Here is a 23,609-nt window from a genome sequence, read left to right as displayed (position 1 = left end):
CTTTTATAATGGGGAATATCAGATATATGTCTACCAACTCTGGTCTTTATTTCATTGCTGGTACATCCCACGTATTGCAGATTACAAAGGTCGCAAGTGATCAGATAAACCGCAAATTTACTATTGCAATTTAGATAAGATTTTATATCCTATTCCTTGTTGTTTGCAGTAGATCTGAACCTTTTGCTGACCCTGGTATGTTCACAACAAATGCACCTATGGTGGCCACACCTGTAGCTGCCCTTGTTCACAAGCCATGTCTGAGGTGCGGTTATTTTGCTTTTATCTTGAAAAAGACTGGGACTGATGATATTGCCCAAGGAGGATGCCCTGCGAGCCGTACATCTGATGCCATCAGCCATCACATCCGTCCATTGTTTGTCACAAGCCAGTAGCGGTGAATATTTCTTAATAATCTGGCACATTTCTGAATATTCCTGGCTGCATTGAGTGACAAAAACTGTCGATTCCAGGAAACAACTGGACAGGTATAATGGTCAGGCAATTTTTTCTGGCCTGTCCATATCCATCATGGAATTTCTGGCAGTACATACAGTACAGACCAAAAGTTTGGACACACCTTCTCATTCAAAGAGTTTTCTTTATTTTCATGACTATGAAGGCATCAAAACTATGAATTATCACATGTGGAATTATCTACATAACAAACAAGTGTGAAACAACTGAAAATATGTCATATTCTAGGTTCTTCAGAGTAGCCACCTTTTGCTTTGCTTACTGCTTTGCACACTCTTGGCATTCTCTTGATGAGCTTCAAGAGGTAGTCACCTGAAATGGTCTTCCAACAGTCTTGAAGGAGTTCCCAGAGATGCTTAGCACTTGTTGGCCCTTTTGCCTTCACTCTGCGGTCCAGCTCACCCCAAACCATCTCGATTGGGTTCAGGTCCGGTGACTGTGGAGGCCAGGTCATCTGGCGCAGCACCCCATCACTCTCCTTCATGGTCAAATAGCCCTTACTTTCAAAGTTTTCCCAATTTTTCGGCTCACTGACTGACCTTCATTTCTTCAAGTAATGATGGCCACTCGTTTTTCTTTACTTAGCTGCTTTTTTCTTGCCATAATACAAATTCTAACAGTCTATTCAGTAGGACTATCAGCTGTGTATCCACCTGACTTCTCCACAACGCAACTGATGGTCCCAACCCCATTTATAAGGCAAGAAATCCCACTTATTAAACCTGACAGGGCCACCTGTGAAGTGAAGACCATTTCAGGTGACTACCTCTTGAAGCTCATCAAGAGAATGCCAAGAGTGTGCAAAGCAGTAATCAAAGCAAAAGGTGGCTACTTTGAAGAACCTAGAATATGACATATTTTCAGTTGTTTCACACTTTTTTGTTATGTATATAATTCCACATGTGATAATTCATAGTTTTGATGCCTTCAGTGTGAATCTACAATCTTCATAGTCATGAAAATAAAGAAAACTCTTTGAATGAGAAGGTGCGTCCAAACTTCTGGTCTGTACTGTATATACTTTTTTGGATAAGATCTGGACAGCAGTCTATTAGTTACATTGTTGGCCTCCTGGGAGAACTTATTTAAATCAGAACAATTCCGGCGCGTCCGAATTATTTCTCCCTTAGGAATATTGAATACGGTGTGTGGGGGATGACATGAAGTAGCATACAAAATGGTATTGCCGGCTAATTCCTTTCTGAAGGTGGAGGTGTCCACTCTGGAGGTCCCGAAATTCCCACTGGGGCACAAGTCTAAATAATTGACTGTGCAGGTTTCATGTTGGAGACTGAATGATATAGCTTCAAACATGAATTCAAATAATCGGCAAACAGTGGTATGGCCGCCACATCACCAGACCAAACCATGAGCAGGTCGTCGATGTAGCGACCATACCACCGCATCCGATCATAGGAAGAGTGTCGATGAGGAGAAAGTGTCCCTCCCACCACGCCAAGAACTTGGCCCCCATCGACACTCCTGACACCTGCAAATAAAAATTGTCATTAAGCATTTTGGATTTTTTAATTGGATTCCCGGCAACCAAGGGGTTTATATAAAAGACACGATCTTATTTTGCAGCACTGAGAGGATTTTTTGCTTGTGTTTTTCTTTTTTTGTATTGTTGTTTAGTAGGGTCATGTGCCTATATGTCTATTTTTTTTTCTAGATAACACAGTTTTTTGTGCATGTTTTTGTATCCATTTGTATTAATTTATTACACTGAGTTTGGCTTTTTAAGTGTTAACAGTGATTGTGCCGGGTGTGTCTCTCTGGGCCACGTGACCTGCTGATTGCACGGGCAGGTGCTTGGGCAGCACATAAGGCACAATCCATTGCAAGTTTCACATGTCATGAGGAAGGACCAAAATTGTCATATGGTCTGAAACGCGTTGACGAAACTGTCCTGTATGAAGATTTTTAACCGCATCAATAAAAAGTGTTTCCTGCTTAGACGTGGAGCTGGATGTTTTTTCTTCCAATCAGCTCTCGCTCGGACCTCACGCACACTTAAAAATTTTGCCTCCGTGTCCAATGCACATTTTTGGCAAACTGTACACAGACCCGTTTCCTGAAAGTAATGTTTGAGTCCGTAAGTCCGTTCAGCAAAACGAGGCCTCGTGCACGCGAACGTATTTTGTTTCCGTGTCCATTAGGTTTTTTTCACAGATAGGATATGGACCCATTCATTTAAATGGGTCTGCAGAAAATACGGACGACACACCGAACATGTGCGCTCCGTGGCTGTATTGAAAACCGCTTTTGCAGGTCTGCAATACACGGGCACCGTTCCGTGTGAATTATGCCTCACGAATGCGGACCCATTCACTTCAATGGGTCCGCAAATCCGGAGATGTGAAATGGTGCGGAACGGAAGCACTGAACGGAACCCTACAGAAGCAGTACGGAGTGCTTCCGTGGTGTTTCTTTCCGTACTTCCGTTCCGCAAAAAGATAGGGCATGTTCTATCTTTTTGAGGAACGGCTGGACAGCGGTCCTATTAAAGTGAATGGGTCCGCAATCCGCTATGGCTTTCCCACAGTGGGTGTTCGTGCATTGTGACACGCATTTGTGTGCAAGAAGCCTAAGGCCTCTTATACATGACTGTATGGCTTTTTCAGTATTTTGTGGTACGCAAAAAACGGATCCGAAAAAAATATGGATGAGGTGCGGGCTACATAACAGCTACTTCGCCTAAAGCTACAACCATGCACCTACACCTTCTCCTCTCTATTGAATGCCAATCACTGGTTTGGGCGAGCTGGACCAGTATACGGATCTAGAAGGATGTCGGCCAAGCAATCATTCAGGTGACAGATATGGAATCATGACTTCAAGACAGCAATCTGCTGGCCAGAAACCGCGATCCTGTATGTGTACGAGATATCAAAATAGCATCTGCTCGTTCTCATCCTGCGGCTGAGATCGCTGCATGTAAATGGCGCCGTCACTGAACAAGCAGCCGACTGTCGGCAAGGAACGCTTCTCTCCATACAATCTGCTGCTCATCTGCAAGTCTAACAGCACAAAACCTGCACGAATGTTCTAAGTAAAATACATTTATAATTTATTTTTATTTTCCTACAGAATTATCCGTCTAACTGCAAATCACAAATTTACCAGCATAGTTTATGGCCTCCTGGGACAAGGACATCGAGCACCGATACCATCCTGTGCAGTGAACAAAATCCCAGTAACTTTTCCTGAGCCAAATCAAACCTATACTGGTTTCAAATGGTTTACAATGTATGACGTTAGTTCTCATCCGTCCCATCTACATTTCTAAAAACAATGTTCTTTTTCTACGCAGAAGAATCATTTCTGATCTCCGTTGGTGCAATTTATTCATTACTTTGCCTTGAACAATATATGGCTTCCATTTTGTAATGTTTAAACATATATTTCATTTTTAAAATTAAAAAATTGTTAACCTAAAAGCATTTGCGTTTATTTTACAAATATATATTTTATCAGGTAAATATCAGTACATAACAATTAAAGTGGTTGTCCGGGTTCAGAGCTGATCACGGACTTACCCATAATTTCAGCGAGGCGTCCCCCCGACTTGAGCATCGGAGCAGTTTGCTCAGATGCTCCCCCTTTCCCTGTGCAGGATCACGCAGGGCAAGGGCTCTTTTATTTACTAGTACACACTGCCCGGCGGAGGCGTCCACCCATCAGTGCCAGGTGGCATCACCGGGCTCACTGCTGGGCTGAAGCCTCCGCCTGGCAGCCCGTAGGAGAGCCCGCTACGTCCCTGTAACTCCACGGAAAGCTCTGATGCTCTTGTCAGGGGGCTGCCTGGGTGAAATTCAGGGTATGTCCGGATTCAGCTCTAAACCCGAATAACCACTTTAATTTATCAATTTAAACATTTTATTAAACAAATATTTCAAATAGTGAAATAAGGTGAATTCAGAATCTGGATTGATGTTCTTGAATAAGTTCTTGTCCATCCGGTTTAGGAAGTGTGGCAATATTTGGTGGGTAAGATGATCGTCGAGATTGCCATGAGGTGGCAAGTTCTTTCTTCATGATACGTAGGGCATCTTGTAGTATGTCCTTTACGAAGTCCTGTGATGTAGGTTCATATAAGGCTTTGACAACCCAGTCTTTGCGAGCTCTTGAAAACTCAACACGATGACGTCCAGTTCCGATCGGATCACCGTATGTGGTGCTCTTTCTCACCACCGCCCGGAAACGCTCAACATTTCGATTATGGTCCAAGCTGGGTTCTTGCCACCATTCCATCAATGTAATAATGAACTCTTTTTGTCCTGTACTTTACACTAACACTGTGGTAGACTTCTAAGTCACCTGTGAGGCAGAAGCAGGTAATTTGCCTGAGGTCACGAAGAAGTGCTTTTCTCAGTACAATATTCTTCAGCTGATCCATTGCAGGAGAGTCTGAGATAAGCCACTTATTATTATTTATTAGTTCTGGAGTAAGCGGTGGGTGTAAGCAAGAGTTATAACTTTCCTCACCTGGTGACGTCATTGCGCTCATCACATGATCCTGGTGATGGACCATGTGGCGGACCATGTGATGAGTGCAGTGACGTCACCAAAGGTCCTTTTCTCCCAGGTCCTCAAAGAAGAAGAAAGAAGACGAGCCGGGCTTCGCGAACAAGTGGATTAAGGTGAGTTTAATTATTTATTTATTTATTTTAACCCCTCCAGCGCTAATTTACTTAGCATTCTGTATTAAGAATGCTTTTATTTTCCCTTAGAACCATGTTATAAGGGAAAATAAAATTTACACAACACCGATCCCAAACCCGAACTTCTGTGAAGAAGTCTGGGTTCGGGTCTGGGTACCAAACATGCCGATTTTTCTCACGCGCGTTCAAAACGCATTAAAACGCTTTGCGACTTCCAGTATCGGCGCCAACATGGCAAGTCGCGCTGAGTAAGAGCTCCGCTGACGCCCGCTACCTAAAAGACTGAATCCCCGACATACCGGACTTGACAGCAGTCACAGTCTGGGCCTACCACTCAAGGAGTACTCCCGGTTTCATATGGAGTACCTGGTTACAATGGGGAGCAGGAATAAACAGAAAGGACCGATGAAAGTTACCAGGTCTCAATCAGTGGCGCGAAACCTAACGGATATGGCCGCCCAAGAGTCTCTCACAGAGAAGCCGCCTACACAGGCAGGTGACGAGGCTACAGATGATCTCGATCACGGAGATGAATTCACAGTCGACTACAAACAGTTGGCTCTAGAAGTTGCGGCTCGTATATTACCTGACCTGCAGGACTCTCTTTCTACCACGGTAACTGCCTCCCTGTCACAGATCCATCAGGACTTGGCCGAACATGGCCGCCGTCTCACTGAGGCAGAGGGGAGGATTGCAGCGATCGAAGATGACCAGGGTCACTACCGCGCGGAATGCTCCAGGCTCCAGCAAGAGAACAAGAAGATCCTAATGAAATTGAATGACCTGGAGAACCGTTCAAGACGGAACAACCTACGGTTAGTGGGTATTGCTGAAACTGTACCGTTACATGAGCTGGTGAAATTATGTGAACAGGAGCTTCCCCAGGCACTGAACCTTCCTGCACATTGTAAGGTTGAGAGAGCCCATCGGATAGGCCGAGCACCGTCACCGGCAGGACGGCAGAATCGGGAATTGGCATCACAAGCGGCGCTTAACCAAAGACCGAGACAGGTGATCGTACGCTATCTCGATTTTTCTGAAAAAGCGGCCATACTTAGGGCCTATAAGAATATTAAAGCACCTCTGATGCTAAGGGGATCCAGAACCCTGTTGTTTGAAGATTTTTCAGCAGAAGTCACCAGGAAGTGGCGAGAATTTTCTTCAATCTGCTCAGATCTATACAGGGCCGTCTTTACCAAGGGGCAAAAGGGGCAGCTGCCTCTTGAGCCCTGCTAGCTACTGCCCCGGGTGTCAAGCTGTCTGTGTACTTTAACGTTGTGATCTAGGACCTTAATGACATCATCACCATGTGACCAGTAACCTAGCAATTACTGGTCACATGGCTATGAGGTCATCACAGGTCCTATCAGGAGTGTTGCAGAAGTTAACTGTGGAGATTTTTTGTGTGAAGATTACATCAGAAAAAGGTGACAGGGGCTGTTATGTTAATATTGTAAACTACTGTATAGTGGGGTGCTGTATATTGTGTGGGGGGCTGTATATTGTGTGGTGGGCTGTATACTGTGTGGGGGCCTGTATACTGTGTGGTGGGCTGTATACTGTGTGGTGGGCTGTATACTGTGGGGGGCCTGTATACTGTGTGGGCTGTATACTGTGTGGTGGGCTATATATTGTGTGGGGGCCTGTATACTGTGGGGGGCCTGTATACTGTGGGGGGCCTGTATATTGTGTGGGACTGTATACTGTGTGGTGGGCTGTATACTGTGTGGTGGGCTGTATACTGTGTGCGGGCCTGTATACTGTGTGGGGGCCTGTATACTGTGTGGTGGGCTGTATACTGTGTGGTGGGCTGTATACTGTGTGGTGGGCTGTATACTGTGTGGTGGGCTGTATACTGTGTGGGGGCCTGTATACTGTGTGGGGGCCTGTATACTGTGTGGTGGGCTGTATACTGTGGGCTGCTATACTGCTCTACTATATACTGTGGGGTACTGTATAGTGTGGGGTGCTATACTGCATACTGTGTGGTGCTGTATACTATAGGGTGCTATACTGCATACTGTGGGGTGCTGGGGTGCACTGTAACACTAGGGTGAGCCGAGCCCCGGTCTCCTTCCTGCAGAGCGGTGCCCACTTCCACCTGAGTCCAGAGCACTGATCCTGAGCCGCTGGAGTCTTCAGAACTGGAAGTATTTAGTCATTCACTGGACTCTACCAGATGTGTGGATTTTGTGTGTGTGTTGTGGTGGAGGCGTGATTGCCTGCTAAGGTGTGGGAAGGCAGGATCCAGGCCCAAGTACATTTTTGCCCAGGGTCCAATCAATATTAAAGACGGCCATGGATCTATATAAGGCGCAAGTGAAATTTGCCCTGATATACCCAGCGATACTGAGGGTCCATGATGCGGAGGGAAACATTGATACGTACCAGGACCCACAGGAGGCGAGAAGAGCCTTACAGCACGTCCTTCGTAATGAGGGTGATCGCTCGCCGCGTGATGATAATAACTATGGGGGACGCTCAGTCCAGCGAGACTCAGGTCAGTGAGTGGGGGGAGCGGTGATAGCATCACCTGATACATTCAGGATTCGGGACAAGACTGTTATCGCTCTATGTTCCTGTCAGAAATGGATCGACATGATCTAAGGCACATAATGGACCTTGCATACTTGGAACTGTCTAGCTACTGGACAATCCAGGTATTTTTGCTGCAGCCACTATTGACCGTTGACCTAGACACACAGAAAGTTATTTTCTACAAATGTTCTTTCACTATGTTTATAGCTTCTACATGGGGCTAAAGTTGGAGTTTGTACTTTAACACATCATCTCAGCGAGATGTTGAAGGGAGTGGTAATGCTATGTTGGGAAGAAGCGAGGTCTGAAAGTAATGGTATAAGGCGTGTTTCAGGGGGGGAGGGGGGTCTTGTTATTGGGGGAAGGGTTCATGTGTTTTCATCTCAGATACTGGATAGTGCATTTATGAGGGGGGAAATAAGTAGTACTGCAAGTGTCCGATTTAATGCACAAAAATGATCAAAATTGTCACATGTGAAGGGGTTGAAGTCCCCGCACAAACGGATTATGATCCTACGACATCTGAAAAGGTTGCGGGCAGATATTGCTTTACTACAAGAAACCCACTTTTGTGCGGCGTTTGTGGGTGGGTCAGGTTGTTGGGTCACCAGCAGTTGGTTCTAAAGGGTGCTTTTGGTTCATAGACGCCTATGATGCAACATTTAAGATAGCACAGAAGATGGCGAGGGCAGACTTCTCCATGTACGGCTTCAGTTAGCAACTGACGTATTAAGTATATATAACGTCTATGGACCAAATGACAACAATACTAACTTTTTTAATACCCTACGCCAAATGGTTTTGCAGGATACAGCGCCATTGTGTTTGGTAGCTGGTGATATGAAGACCGTTATGTCTGTTTCGGAGGATAGACGCAGCAATTTACAGTGTCAGCCTAAGCCTAGACATAGGGATCTGATATTAGATAAAGTAGTAACAGACCTACGTTTGTATGATGCGTGGCGATCCACTCACCCAGAAGATAGAGAATTCACTCATTTCTCCCAGCCGCATAATTCCTGGTCACGTATTGACTACTTCTTAGTTACGGAATCACTCCTGCAACGCACAACTGCAACGGAAATAGGTGACCTGGTAATTTCAGACCACTCCCCAGTGATCATGGAATTTACGAATTCCCCGCCTAGAGGTAGTGACTTTCTATGGAGGTTTCCCTCAGATTTGACATCTAATGAAAACTTTGTAGAAATGCTGAACCATTGGTGGATGGAATACTGGAATGAGAAGTCACCTTCCAGTGATACCCGATTAGCGTGGAGGGCGGGGAAAGCAGTATTAAGGGGCAGGATAATGGCATACATTGCAGGCTGGAAGATAAAGGTAAATGACAAGTTGAGAGAACTTACAGAAGTGCTCAGAAAATCCTATACGCAATATATCTCGAGACCCTCCACATCTACTAAAACCCTCTGGGTGGAAGCCAAAGAGAGTCATGGCAGTTGGCTTAGGAAGAGGGAGGAACTAGAGGGGAAGAGTATTATAAGTATGGTAACGAAGCAGGAAGACTTTTAGCGAACCTAGCAAAAGGGTTTACACCCTCCAGTCAAATAACTGCAATCAAAGACAAAAAAGGTTGTTTACTTACAAAACCCAAACAAATAGTGGATACTTTTAAGACATTTTATTCTGAACTATACGCTTCCACTATGAACCCAGGAACTCAAGGAAAGCCATGGCTAGCCACCTTATCCTTACCGATAGTGTCCCGAGATGAGTTAGATGTTTTAAACAACCCGATTACGGAGGAGGAAGTTCAGAGGGTCATTGGGAACTCCAGCAATGGGAAGGCGTCGGAGCCTGATGGTTTCACTAACGAATTCTACAAGGCACTAAATCTTAAGATCGGCCGGATACTTGCGACATTGTATAACAACATTTTACAAGGGCAGGAGATACCACAAGACGTGAATACAGCGTACATAAAAGTCCTACCGAAGGAAGGTAAAGATTGTACTTTGCCTTCATCATACCGCCCAATATCCCTGATTAATAGCGACCTAAAATATATTTCCAAAATTTTGGAGGACAGATTGGCCACTTTCCTTCCCAGGCTTATCTCACCGCACCAGGTGGGTTTCGTTCAGGGTAGATCGGCGGTTTATAACATCCGCAAAGTCTTGGCAATTCTCGATGACATCAGGGCCAGACCACATTGTCACCCATCTCCAGCTTTCTTGGCCATTGACAATGTAAGCTGGAGATGGTTGAACGAGGTGTTGGATGTGATGGGGTTTAGTGGCGCCTTTAGGACGTACATAGACAAACTATATAGCTCCCCAATAGCTAGGATATCAATCCCGGGATTCCTATCAAAACAGTTTATTCTTCAAAAGGGAACAAGGCAGGGGTGCCCACTTTCACCCCTGCTTTTCAATATTGCTCTAGAACCACTGTCTAAAGTGATTGTTCAGGACCAGTCCATTAAAGGTATCAGTATCAAGTCCCAACCCCTTAAGCATGCGTTATTTGCGGACGATCTCTTAGTATTTTTATCGCAACCACCGTCCGAACTTCCTATTTTATTAAAACTGCTCGATGATTTCGGCCAACTGTCGGGGTTTAAAGTCAACAAATCCAAGTGTGAATTACTGAATTTATCCCCCTCTCATGTTGAAAGATGTACCAGTTATGGTAACGAATTCGTGTATTAGATATCTGGGTATAAAGATTGGTAAGACACCTGACACTCTATGTTCGCTTAACTATCCCCCTCTATTTAAGAAAATTGTTTCAGAACTTCACAATTGGTCGAACTTACCCATATCGATGTTAGGTAGGTGCTCACTGATTAAAATGATGAGTTTCAGCAAACTATTATACCCTATGCAGACGCTGCCCATTCTCCTGAAACACAAAGACATCCAGAATCTGCAAAGAGTGTTCAGGGAGTTCAGATGGAAATCTAAAAAGGAGAAGGATAGCGATGAGGACCCTGAGCAGGCAAAAAGATAGAGGTGGGTTAGGATTTCCGGATATTCGGAAATACAATCTGGCTAGCCTACTGAGACATGGAGTAGATTGGATACATAATACATCACACTACTCGGTTATACGGGTTGAAAAGGAAATGGAGTCTAACTGCTCTCCTGCATACCAAATATGCGCAATTGCCTTGCAACATTAAACGTAGTGTCTTATTTAGGGACACAATAGCAGCGTGGAAAGCGGTAAGAAAGATGTTCAATCTCCCCTTTCAGATATCTAAGATTATGCCCCTCTGGGATCATCCGGAATTTAAAGCTCTTGGCATTAATGCTCAATTTGCTACATGGAAAGACAAGGGGATCATGTCTGGAATCGAGAAAGTGGTACATACTATGCTTTTCAAGACCTGAGGCTGAAATTCCAATTGGAGGCATCTCAATTCTTGGCATATCGACAATTAATATCATTTCTGTCATCCAGAGTCAGAGATTTGTCCAGTGAGTTTTCGGCCAATGCGTTTGATTCACTCTTGCTTTCTGCAGTGCCGAGGAAAGATCTATCAACCATCTATGGTCTTCTGAGAGATTTTGACTCTAAGTTGGGGGATAACTCACTGTTTAAATCCTGGCTCAAGTTCTTCCCTAATTTGATACTGCCAGACCAGCTCAGAGAAGGCTGGAATCTTATTAGAAAGGTGATAGGTAGTGAGATATGGAGGGAAACATATTTCAAACTTATGCACAGGGCAATATACGGCTTTCATTTACCGAAATCAATCACTCAAATGTCGACAGAAAAATTGACGCACTGTCCAAAATGTAACACATCAAACACCGATGTCACGCATGGGCTGTGGGAATGCCCTACGGTGCAGATTTTCTGGAAGCCTCTCTTAGATTTGTTGAGCTCAAAATGTGATCTGAAAATTACTATGGATCCAGAAATGTTACTGTTCCATGTGGGGAGGGATGAGCTGCTTCCAAAGATCCCACCAGCTTTTCATGTTCTACTTTTGGCCGCTAAGAGGTGTCCGTTAAGCCACTGGCTGGTTCCAAAAGTGCCGAGTATAGGAGAGGTGGTACAGCAGACTAACAACTGTCTGACACCTGAAAGGATGGAAGCGGAACAAACGGAAACGGAGCTCACGGAACCCTTCTTCAAAAAACGGAGACAGTATATGGAAGCATTACTACCAGAACAGGACATAGTCACTCATATTGGTCCGTTCATATATACAGAGTGGTACTTGAAGTTAGGAACATCAGATAAATGGTGCCAAATCCATACGAAGCATTCCTCGCCGCTGCCAAGAGGAGGAAGTCATTTGTAATGTAATCCGCCATGTGCATGATAACGAGTACGCGATTAAGGAACCTTTGCAATAAGTGAGTATCTGAGATGAGGGGGGGAGGGGGGATTTTGTTGTGGATGTTTTAAAATAATAAAAACAAAATATAAAATAAAGAAAGGGACATGTAAGAGGCGGGTTCGGCGGAAAAGAAGTGTCGTTATCATGTATAATTGTACCACCAGAAGAAGGAACTCTGCAATGCAAAAACTATACATGTTATCCTAATGTGCATCGAGAGGTGGGTCTCTTCTACTCGAATGCTGCATTTACCTGTACTTTTCAATAAAGAGAAGTTTACAACAAAAAAACAAAAAACAATCACAATATAAAATCCATAAACAATGTGGTACAGTGAATTATACTATTTTCAAGACCTGGGGCTGATAATCCAAGCAAGTCCCCACTTGATAATCTCAGGGCTGTAGGTCCCGGGAGTTTGAGTACTATAATACCAGTGGGATAATTGCGGTAATCATTCCCTGTTCAAATCTATGATATTTCTCTATAATAACATTGGTAAGAGGCCAACATACTATAAAAACATTTTTCACCTATGGTGATATATTTGGTCCTAAAAGGTATTTGCCACTCAGTTGTCCTGTATTAATAATCCATAGCCTTAAAGATATGATTGCACATAGAGACGAAGTTCCTTGGCGGTCTTTGTATGTAACCAGTCTCTTTATACAGCCACAAAGAGCTGTTGCAAAGTATAACCAGTCTTTCTGTATCAATAGGAAGCTGTTGTATCCAGATGGAATCGCTATAATGGGAGTCCTTAATATACGTTTCCAATGCAATTCATTCCGTTCCCAAATCTTTACCCGCTGTGTGGGCTTACCTGAGCCTGCGACCTGCTGGGACTTGCGAGTAAGTCCGTGTTCCACACTATATACCGGCGTCCCGGTTGTGGAGTTTAATCGCGTCCCACGTGTCTCTCACCGCTGGTTTTAAGGTCCGGTTTGGGGTGAGGATCACGTACCTTCCAGGCGCAGGCAAATGACGTCTTTAGGTCTTTTTTGGGTGAAGTAGAAAAAGCTCCTATTTCTTCAAAAGTGCACTTGGATTCATATAAACGGGGTATTTGTTCAAGGTCTTACGCCAGACGCGTTTCGGGGAGACGCTGTCCCCTTCCTCAGTGGCATACCCCGATTTTCTCAATCATTATATTTTTTACTAGTTTCCAGTCTTTCTCAAAATCCGTTCTGGATTTGAGTTGTGTCTCAAGGACTGGTCAGAATCCGCATTTTTACAGCATTCTATGTTGCTTGCGGTTTCAATGCGGCTTTTTTGTAAAGGTGCGTTTTTTTTCACTGTCTTTGCAGTGTTATATGTGCAATTGAATCCAATTACAAATATTACATTCGGGGTATGCCACTGAGGAAGGGGACGGCGTCTCCCCGAAACGCGTCTGGCGATTGTATTTTTATTGTATATTTTAATAATAAATTGTGTCCTAATTACCTCCATATATGAGCCCATCCATATTCTTTCACAATTTAATCTACTTTTTGAGGGGTGTACTCAAATTGTGGTTGGTGCACCTACCCTGGGGGAATAGTGGTGAGCGGATCTCTCAATTTTTTATACAAAAAAAAAAAACGCTTTGCAAATCGCGCATTTTCCCACAACGCACCCGCATCTTGTCCGGCCCTCACACGCGACGCCCGTGTGCAAGAGGCCTAACAGTTTCCACAGCGGTATGTCTAGTTTCCATAATTGTTTCTATAGACTCGTTGAAGGTTCTCCGGTTATAACAAATGTCTTTTAGAAATAGTGGGTTTGGCATTTGGTCGTAGCCTTCTCCGTTCTTCGTGGTCGGTATCGGCATCAGAGGGAACATGTAAAGAGCGTATGCGGTATGTGTCACGCAACTTTCCTTCAGTAACTTTTTTGACCATCATTTCTAGATCGTTTGCACATTGCCCGCTTTGGATCAGCCATTGTCTCATTCTTCGGGCTGCGTAGGAAAAGGATGAAGAATTATTGATGGATCCCTTCTATTAGTCGGCGATGAACAGCGTCGGACGATGCAGGAAGGCTTTCTAAAAACATCATAAAAATGTTATTCTTATATAAAACAATGTTTGAAAATCGGTTACATTTATATTGAAATCATTTTTAAATTCTTTCCTGGAAAGATCGTTGTTCAAAGTTAGTCTTCAAAATTGCACATTTATTCCCCTGGATATAATGATTTATATAAACACCCGGGATAAGTTCTCCATCTCCTTGGATATATTGATAGAGATGAGCGTTCGCGCTTCGTTTACTGGTAAAAGGTGAATTGCGTTCTGGATCCCATTACCACGGACCAATCAGCAATTATATGACGGATTGCACAGCGGATTGCCTTTATTCATTCCGTTATAATAGAAGTCTATGGGCCGCTAAAATGATGTTTCAGTGATAAGGCGACTGTCACACTGCGGCAGAGCGATCCGGCAATCTGCTCGCAGACGGGCAGCATTTGTAGACGGATCCGGTTGTATTATCTCTAAAATGGCCAAGAAAGATCCATCACTAAAACCATTGTAAGGTCTTGTTGTCCACACGACCGCGTGAAGCCCGTGACCGTGCTGTGGACCGCAACTGCAGTATGCAATGCACGGGCACCCGCCGTGTGCCAGCCGCATGGGGATCGCGGCCCCTTTCACTTCAATGGGTCCGCTATCCCTGCCCGTTCCGCAAAAAGATAGAGCAAGTTTTTTGGGTTGCGAAAGTACGGAACGGAACCCCAAAAATCACTACGTGGTGCTTCAGTAGTGTTCCGTTCCGTTCTGCATCTCCGGATTTGCAGATCCATTGAAATGAATGGGTCCGCATCCTTGATGCAGAATTCACACGGAACGGTGCCCATGTATTGCGCATCCGCAAATGCGGTCACCAATATGGCACCAGGCTTTACACGAACTGTGCGCCCCGTGGCCGTATTGTGGCCCGCAATACACGGTCACTGGCTGAGTGCATCCTGCTTCACGGATCGTGGACCCATTCACTTCAATAGGTACGAAATCCAGGAGATGCAGAACGGAGGTACGGAACGTAAGCAGTACGGAGAGCTTCCGTAAGTTTCCTGTCCGTGTCTCCGCACTGCATGCACTACTTTTTTGCGGTGTGGACAGATCACGGACCCATTTAAATTGATGGGTCTGGATCTGTCTGCGGACACCGCACGGATGTTGCAAATTGCGGTCCCCAATGCACGGCACGGCCAGCACACGTCGTGTACATGAGCCCTTACATTGTGAGTCACGACTGATCCCTTTGTGATCAGTTTATCAGTACGCAGTCAGAAACGCTGCTTGCAGCTCTTTTGTGTGTGTCATGGGAACGCAATGAAACGTAACGGAATGCGTTCTGGTGCGTTGCGTTCCCTTCAGTTCAGTTTTGTCCCCATAGACAATGAATGGGGACAAAACTGAAGCTTTTTCCCACCCTATTGAGACCCTATGAAGGATCTCAGCAGCGGAAGGGGAAAGCGCGGATGTGAAAGTAGCCTTAGGCGTATTTGAGGCGCAGTTTGTGGCGTAACGGCTAGTGTTGGCGCAATCTGTGAATTCTCCCTGCACACGGCGGGTCTACAACAGCGGGTGTGGGGTCGGCGGGTGGAAGCGGAGGTCTCATTTACCATTTTCTATGAAGCTATGAAGATGTATGGCTTTTTAGCGGGGGTGGATCCGCGGAAGTTATGAAGAGGCGGCTCCTTATTTCTATAGCGCTAATACTAGTTTTAAGTGGTTTTCCTATTTCTGACAATGTGGGCAGATCGCTAGGATGTGACCCCGCGTCTTATCATTGCGGGTCCCACCTCTGGTACCCGAACCTACTCTGAGAACGGATCTGGGAAGGTGGTCGCAGGAGGACCCCGGGTTTTCCTGGGTCCGGCCACCACCAGGCGCTCCACCCATAGCAGTGATGGGAGCGCACGGCGCTTGTGTGGCCGCTACTCCCGTTCATTTCCATTGTGTCGGCGTAAATGGCTGAGACAGCGCTCGTCTATTTTCCGCGTCCCCATAGAAATGAATGGAGGGAGGCTTCACATGTGCAGTACGCCCGGCGCTAATGTGCGCTCCCCGTTCTCGGTGTAGGTGCGGGTTCCAGAGCTGAGATCTAGGCCGATCAGATAACGCAGTTTATCCTAGCGATACGCCCTTTGTCTGAAATGGGAAAACAACTTTAAATAAAGAAGTGGTTTCGGGAGTGCGATTCTCATTTTCTGTATATCGCACATGGACCCATGGGTTCTGACAGAAAATGGGGTCCGGACATGAGAACATCTTTGTACTGTCCAAATCCGTGTAGCCGAGCCGCACATTAGAGAACGCGTCCTGTTCTTCTACCTTGTGCGCAGCAGAATAGTCAGCATTTAACTGATAAACGGATGAGGTCTTGTGAGCGGCCATTGTGTGTATAACTAACAGCATCAGATAAAGAGAAAACTAGGCGCGCGCTGGAGGGGACGATACCATTGCCCAATACACAAGATAGCCGAAATGCACTTTTCAAAAAATATAAAAATGCTAAAAGTTTATTCCCCCTGTGGATGCGCGACGTTTCGGCTCTAAAGTTCAGATGAAACTTCACGTATCCACCTGGGGGAGCATTTCTATACATTTTTGATTGCTGCCTTTTTGCTATAAGTATTATATATACGTAATATACATAAATACATACATCTAAAAATATATTTGTGTGCGGATATTTTTATACAGTTGCAAGAAAAAGTATGTGAACCCTTGGATTTAATAACTGGTTGACCCTCCTTTGGCAGCAATAACTTCAACCAAACGTTCCCTGTAGTTGCAGATCAGACGGGCACAACGGTCAGGAGTAATTCTTCACCGTTCCTCTTTACAGAACTGTTTCAATTCAGCAATATTCCTGGGATGTCTGGTGTGAATCGGTTTCTTGAGGTCCTGCCACAGCATCTCCATCGGGTTGAGGTCAGGACTCTGACTGGGCCCCTCCAGAAGGCGGATTTTCTTCTGTTTAAGCCATTCTGTTGTTGATTTACTTCTATGCTTTGGGTCGTTGTCCTGTTACAAACACCCATCTTCTGTTGAGCTTCAGCTGGTGGACAGATGGCCTTAAGTTCTCCTGCAAAATGTCTTGATAAACTTGGGAATTCATTTTTCCTTCGATGATAGCAATCCGTCCAGGGCCTGACGCAGCAGAGCAGCCCCAAACCATGATGCCCCCACCACCATACTTCACAGTTGGGATGAGGTTTTGAGGTTGGTGTGCTGTGCCTCTTTCTCCACACATAGTGTTGTGTGCTTCTTCCAAACAACTCAGCTTTGGTTTCATCTGTCCACAGAATATTTTGCAAGTGCTGCTGTGGAACGTCCAGGTTCTTGTGCAAACTGTAAACGTGCAGCAATGTTTTTTTGGACAGCAGTGGCTTCCTCTGTGGTTCCTCCCATGAACGATACGTAAAACACTATCGTAGATTCGCTAACAGGGATGTTAGCATATGCCAGAGACTTTTGTAAGTCTTTAGCTGACACTCTAGGATTCTTCTTCACCTCATTGAGCAGTCTGCGCTGTGCTCTTGCAGTCATCTTTACAGGACGGCCACTCCTAGGGAGAGTAGCCGCAGTGCTGAACGTCCTCCATTTATAGACAATTTGTCTTCCCGTGGACTGATGGACAGCAAGGCTTTTGGAGATACTTTTATAACCCTTTCCAGCTTTATGCAAGTCAACAATTCTTAATTGTAGGTCTTCTGAGAGATCTTTTGTGCGAGGCATCATTCACATCAGGCAATGCTTCTTGTGAAAAGCAAACCCAGAACTGGTGTGTGTCTCTTATAGGGCAGGGCAGCTGTAACCAACACCTCCAATCTCATCTCATTGATTGGACTCCAGTTGGCTGACACCTCACTCCAATTAGCTCTTGGAGATGTCATTAGTCTAGGGGTTCACATACTTTTCCACCTGCACTGTGAATGTTTACATGGTGTGTTCAATAAAAACATGGTAACATTTAACTCTTTGTGTGTTATTAGGTTAAGCTGACTGTGATTGTCTATTGTTGTGACTTAGATGAAGATCAGATCACATTTTATGACCAATTTGTGCAGAAATCCAGATCATTCCAAAGGGTTCACATACTTTCTTGCAAGTTTATTCAAAATAAATAAATAAAAAAACAACACAAAAAATGATATCTATACACAAGGTAATTTACAGATATACATACATATAAATATATAGTTGAATATATATATACAAAGAGATATTAGATAAATGAGGGCAAAAAAATAAATAACCGCACTCACCTTTTTGAAGATATACAGACAAGTTTACCAATTTGCCCAAATGCCTGACGAGGGTGAAATGAAACAAAAGCACAAGTACAAGTTTATTAGTCCTTTATTTTCTACACTACTAATTATATGAGGCTACTTTCACATTTGCGTTCGGGGCTCCGCTTGTGAGTTCCGTTTGAAGGCTCTGACAAGCGGCCCCGAACGCATCCGTCCAGCCCTAATGCATTCTGAGTGGATGCGGATCCGCTCAGAATGCATCAGTCTGGCAGCGTTTGGGCTCCGCTCCGTTCGAGTGTCCGCCTGGCCGTGCGGAGGCAAACGGATCCGTCCAGACAATGGAAGTCAATGGGGACGGATCCGTTTGAATTTGACACTATATGGCTCTATTTTCAAACTGATCCGTCCCCCATTGACTTTCAATGTAAAGTCAAAACGGAACCGTTTGCATTACCATGAAAAAAAAACAATATATATATATTTTTATTTATTTTTTGTTCATGGTAATGCAAACGGATCCGTTCTGAACGCAAGTGTGAAAGTAGCCTGAGTCCTTTGAGTAGTGTAGGATAATCGCTATAGGATGCAGTTTAAGACGCTTCACTCACCGGAGATACGGCGCATGCGCAGTGAGAATGTGGACGGACAGGGAGCAGAGAGTCGGACGCATGCGCACTGTAACTGTGCGTACTGCGCCTGCGCGGGTGAAGAAGATGGAGGCCGGCGCTTCGACTCGCAGGAGGCGGTGACGTCATTAGTGATGATCCGTCTCCTGCTCAAGCCAGGAAGAGAGGAGCGGAAGACAAGAAGATGGACTATTCCAGAAGCAAAGAAAAGACATCTGGAGGAACCACGTGACCGGGAGGCAGATCTCCTGAACGGCTGCACTTTGGAAGGTAAGTATCTGGTCACTAATCTTTCCTCCACAGGTTAGATTTTTTAATGCAAAAAAAGGTTAATCCCGGAGAACCCCTTTAATAAATAAATGATGATGGGAGGAAAAATAATCCATTCAGCTTGATTCCTGAGAAGATTGCCCTCGCTGCTCCTCAGGATGGAGCCCATCATCAGCCTCCTACAGGGGTCACCTGTGATACTCCACATGTCTCATTGTCCTGACTGGAGGAGACAGAGGTGAAGTTTGCTTTACTCTCCCCAACATTTCTGATGGATTTCTGACGTTTAGTGGGTTTTCTGCTTTTTTCTCAGTGGAATGCAATCTCTGAGCTGCAGGGGTTAATTCTTCTACAGGAGCTCTCCGCCCTCTTATCAGAAGAGACTTTGCCCTTTCGATTCCTGCTCCTCCGTACCACAATGGCGTCTGCTGATCTGAGGGCCGAGCTGGACTGCTCCATCTGCCTGAGCCTCTATACAGACCCCGTATCCCTGAGATGTGGACACAACTTCTGCCGCTCGTGTATTGTGAGTGCGCTGGATGCACAGAAGGCAGCTGGAGTGTATTCCTGTCCTGACTGCAGAGCAGAATATCCGGGGCGTCCGGCCCTGGAGAAGAACAGGAAGCTGAGGAACATAGTGGAGCGTTTCTTATCTGCTCAGCCTGACATGGAGGAGACCAGGATCTTCTGTACTTACTGTACTAAGTCTCCTGTCCCGGCTGTGAGGACATGTCTGCAGTGTGAGACCTCCATGTGCCATGAACATCTCGGAGCCCATAACAAGTCAGTGGATCACAGTCTGATTGAACCTACTGTGTCGTTTCTGCACAGAAAATGCTCCACACACAAGGAGGTGCTGAAATACTATTGTCCGATGGACGCCGCCTGTATCTGTGTGTCCTGCTGGGTGGCCGGAGACCACAAGGGACATGACGTGGAGCTACTGGACGTGGCCTCTGAGAAGGAGAAAGAGAAGCTGAGGAAATATCTGGAGGAACTAAACCCTCAAAAAGCAGAAATTCAGAGTAAACTTCAGAATCTGCAGGATCGTCAGAGGAATATCCAGGAGAAGGCCTCTGATAAGAGGAAGAAGGTCAGGAAGTTATTTATGGACATTAAGGAACAACTGGAAATGGCAGAAAAGAAAGCGCTGAGCGAGATCTCCAGGCAGGAGGAGAAGATTGTGTCCCAGATATCTGATCTGATCAAGAAGCTGGAAATAGAGGAGGACGAGCTGTCCAGGAAGATGCGTCACGTGGAGGAGATGTGTCATGTCACCGACCCAATAAGACTCCTACAAGAAAGTGACATTACAGTATGTGGTCATGGAGATGATGAGGACACAGGGAGAGATGGTGGAGAGGGCAGGTCTGAGGATGATCTGGATGAGGTTCTGATCTCACTGACCTTACACCGATCTATAAGGGATATTGTCACCAATGTCACATCAGAGCTCGGGCTTCATGTTCCAGACATATTGCTGGATGAGGACACTGCTTATGAATATGTGGAGATATCAGAAGATCTGAAAACAGCAACAGCATCTAAAGATAAACAGGACAGACCAGAATCACCGGGAAGGTTCCTGTATTGGGACCAGGTGTTAAGCAGATGTGTCCTCTCCTCAGGAAGACATTACTGGGAGGTAGAGTGGAACCTGAAAGGGAGATGTGACATCGGACTGTCCTATCCCAGTATAGAAAGGGAAGGAGAGGAGTCTAGTATTATGTATAATGATAAATCTTGGTGTTTGTATATGTCTGGTGCAGAATGTGGAGTGTATCACGACTCAGACGGATCCCCCCTCAGTGTAGATACAACATGTCCTAGACTTGGGGTCTTCTTAGACTATGAGGCCGGGCGTCTGTCCTTCTATCAGCTGTGTGACCCCATCAGACACTTACACACCTTCACCGCCTCCTTCTCTGAACCCCTACATGTTGTCTTCTGGTTGTGGTCTGGAGCCTCTGTTAGAATAATAAGCTGAGGCCGATGCGTCCACGTCCCGTTATAATCTCCGCCTATAAGTCACTATATAGCGCTGTATGGGCGGAGCCTCCGATCACACAATGTATATGGCGGCTCTATGGGGGGGGGGTTACTGTACGATTATTTTATATTCCTTGGAGATCAGATCCAGAATCGATGCTTGAGACAAATGAAAAGTTACGTCGTCTGCACACGAGTTCGGGTGAACGCCCATCAGACCCGCAGCGTATCCGCACCAATACCTGCAATGTGTGGTTACGGTTTTTGGTGCGGATAAGATGCGGTTTTCCACTGAAAAGGGTGAAATCCGCAGCTAAAACCACAAACATAACTGACGGGCCGCAGATCTGGGAATCCGCACGGAAATAATGGGCGAAGTGTACGTGATGGGGGTAATCTCATACACTTTGCTGTAATTCCTTACGGTTTTTCCACATGGGAAGTCGCCTGGAAAGACTGAGCGTATTCCGCAACGTGCGCAGATGGCCTTCGGGTACAAGCGCGGGGTGCGTATTACCTGCTGGTTTTCCAGAGTGAAATAATACCGCCTAAGCAGATGGGATTCTCAGTATCTCATCTACACGGAGCGGAAGTTTCCTGCGTCAGGAGTGACCTGCGGAGCGGATCCGGAGATCTGCGGCCGGTGGATTGTCCGTGCGGATTTCTCCCTTTACAATGCAGAGGGGGAGATCTGGGGAAATCCGTGTCAGGATCTGCAGGTAACAGGTGTGGATCCTGGAGCGGAGATACACCGCCGAGTGCACGTACCTCATGGGGGCATCATTAACCCTTCCCCGTCCTCCACTGATGTCGCTGTAGGGGCTTCTTTATGTTTCGGGGACACATTTGGGGAACATATAATTATTAATCAGCTTTTCCTATTTCTGTAGAGATGTGACAATGTGACGCTTCTTTCCGCACTATACGCGGCATTTGTTGTGTTTTTTCCCTTTTTATGGAATAAATGTCTGACTACTTCTGTCCCATCAGAGTTGTCGGTCCTGTCATCTGGGTGTCTGTGGTCTCCTCCGCCATCATGTCTGTTATAACCGCAGGTAGTGAGTTCTGCATCTGCAATACACTGGATCTGTACAGCGCCACCTGCTGTTCTCTTCCTTATCTTTGGCCGGTCGCGCTGAGCTGGTCGCACGCGCTCAGTTTAAGGCGACGTCTACACGACGAGGTGTCTTGGTCCCAACTCTATACATTGTTTCAGTGTGAGAACTGGTTCAATGGTTCAATATACAGACCATATTTGACTATCTTCTATCCTTTACCCTAAATTTAGGACTATGTGGGATATAGGCTATTGAATATATTTCAAATACATTAATCTGCTTTGTCACAGACGTCTGCGATCTAATTTCCTTACCCAATTGGGGGGGACACGGATGCAGCTTGCTGTGCCCAACATTTAAGATTTCTCTATATCAGAGATATTTATTTTTATATGCCTTTTATGTCATTTTTATGAGTTTACTCTGATGTACACAGAATATAGCTTATTAAGCGTTTATTGTTTAATAAATAATTTTAATTTATTTCCACGCACAATCCGATTGTTTTGAGTGCCGGTTCTATCCAATCCATATATATCCATTAGAACCAAGGGGTGTTTTTTGAACCTGTGCACCTGTCGTGGCAAATCAAAGTGAGCCACCTGCTTATTATCTTTTGTATATCAGTGTGAGAACTGTATGCAGCAGAGCTGTCTGTCTGTGTAGTTGAGCAGTGTATGCAGCAGAGCTGTATGTCTGTGTAGGTGAGCAGTGTATGCAGCAGAGCTGTGTGTCTGTGTAGCTGAGCAGTGTGTGCAGCAGAGCTGTATGTCTGTGTAGTTGAGCAGTGTATGCAGCAGAGCTGTATGTCTGTGTAGTTGAACAGTGTATGTAGCAGAGCTGTGTGTCTGTGTAGCTGAGCAGTGTATGCAGCAGAGCTGTATGTCTGTATAGTTGAGCAGTGTATGGAGCAGAGCTGTATGTCTGTGTAGTTGAGCAGTGTATGTAGCAGAGCTGTATGTCTGTGTAGTTGATCAGTGTATGGAGCAGAGCTGTATGTCTGGTTAGTTGAGCAGTGTATGCAGCAGAGCTGTATGTCTGTGTAGCTGAGCAGTGTATGCAGCAGAACTGTATGTCTGTGTAGGTGAGCAGTGTATGCAGCAGAGCTGTGTGTCTGTGTAGGTGAGCAGTGTATGCAGCAGAGCTGTGTGTCTGTGTAGGTGAGCAGTGTATGCAGCAGAGCTGTATGTCTGTATAGTTGAGCACTATATGTAGCAGAGCTGTATGTCTGTGTAGCTGAGCAGTATATGTAGCAGAGCTGTATGTCTGTGTAGTTGAGCAGTATATGTAGCAGAGCTGTATGTCTGTGTAGTTGAGCAGTGTATGTAGCAGAGCTGTATGTCTGTGTAGTTGAGCAGTATATGCAGCAGAGCTGTATGTCTGTGTAGTTGAGCAGTGTATGTAGCAGAGCTGTATGTC

General features: G+C 45.3%; 2 protein-coding genes across 2 annotated transcripts in view; both read left to right on the top strand.

Moving 5' to 3' along the window:
- Positions 1-23,609, top strand: part of LOC122944600 — a 565,582-nt gene that overhangs the window by 22,226 nt on the left and 519,747 nt on the right. The window lies entirely within an intron of this gene.
- LOC122944593 (E3 ubiquitin/ISG15 ligase TRIM25-like) lies at positions 19,521-22,139 on the top strand. The gene has a single exon (XM_044303025.1). The coding sequence runs from the start codon at positions 19,562-19,564 to the stop codon at positions 21,128-21,130; it is 1,569 nt and encodes a 522-aa protein (XP_044158960.1). The 5' UTR covers positions 19,521-19,561; the 3' UTR covers positions 21,131-22,139.

This window comes from Bufo gargarizans, chromosome 8, assembly GCF_014858855.1.
Source record: "Bufo gargarizans isolate SCDJY-AF-19 chromosome 8, ASM1485885v1, whole genome shotgun sequence".
NCBI lineage: Eukaryota > Metazoa > Chordata > Amphibia > Anura > Bufonidae > Bufo > Bufo gargarizans.
This window is presented reverse-complemented; position numbering and strand designations above follow the sequence as displayed.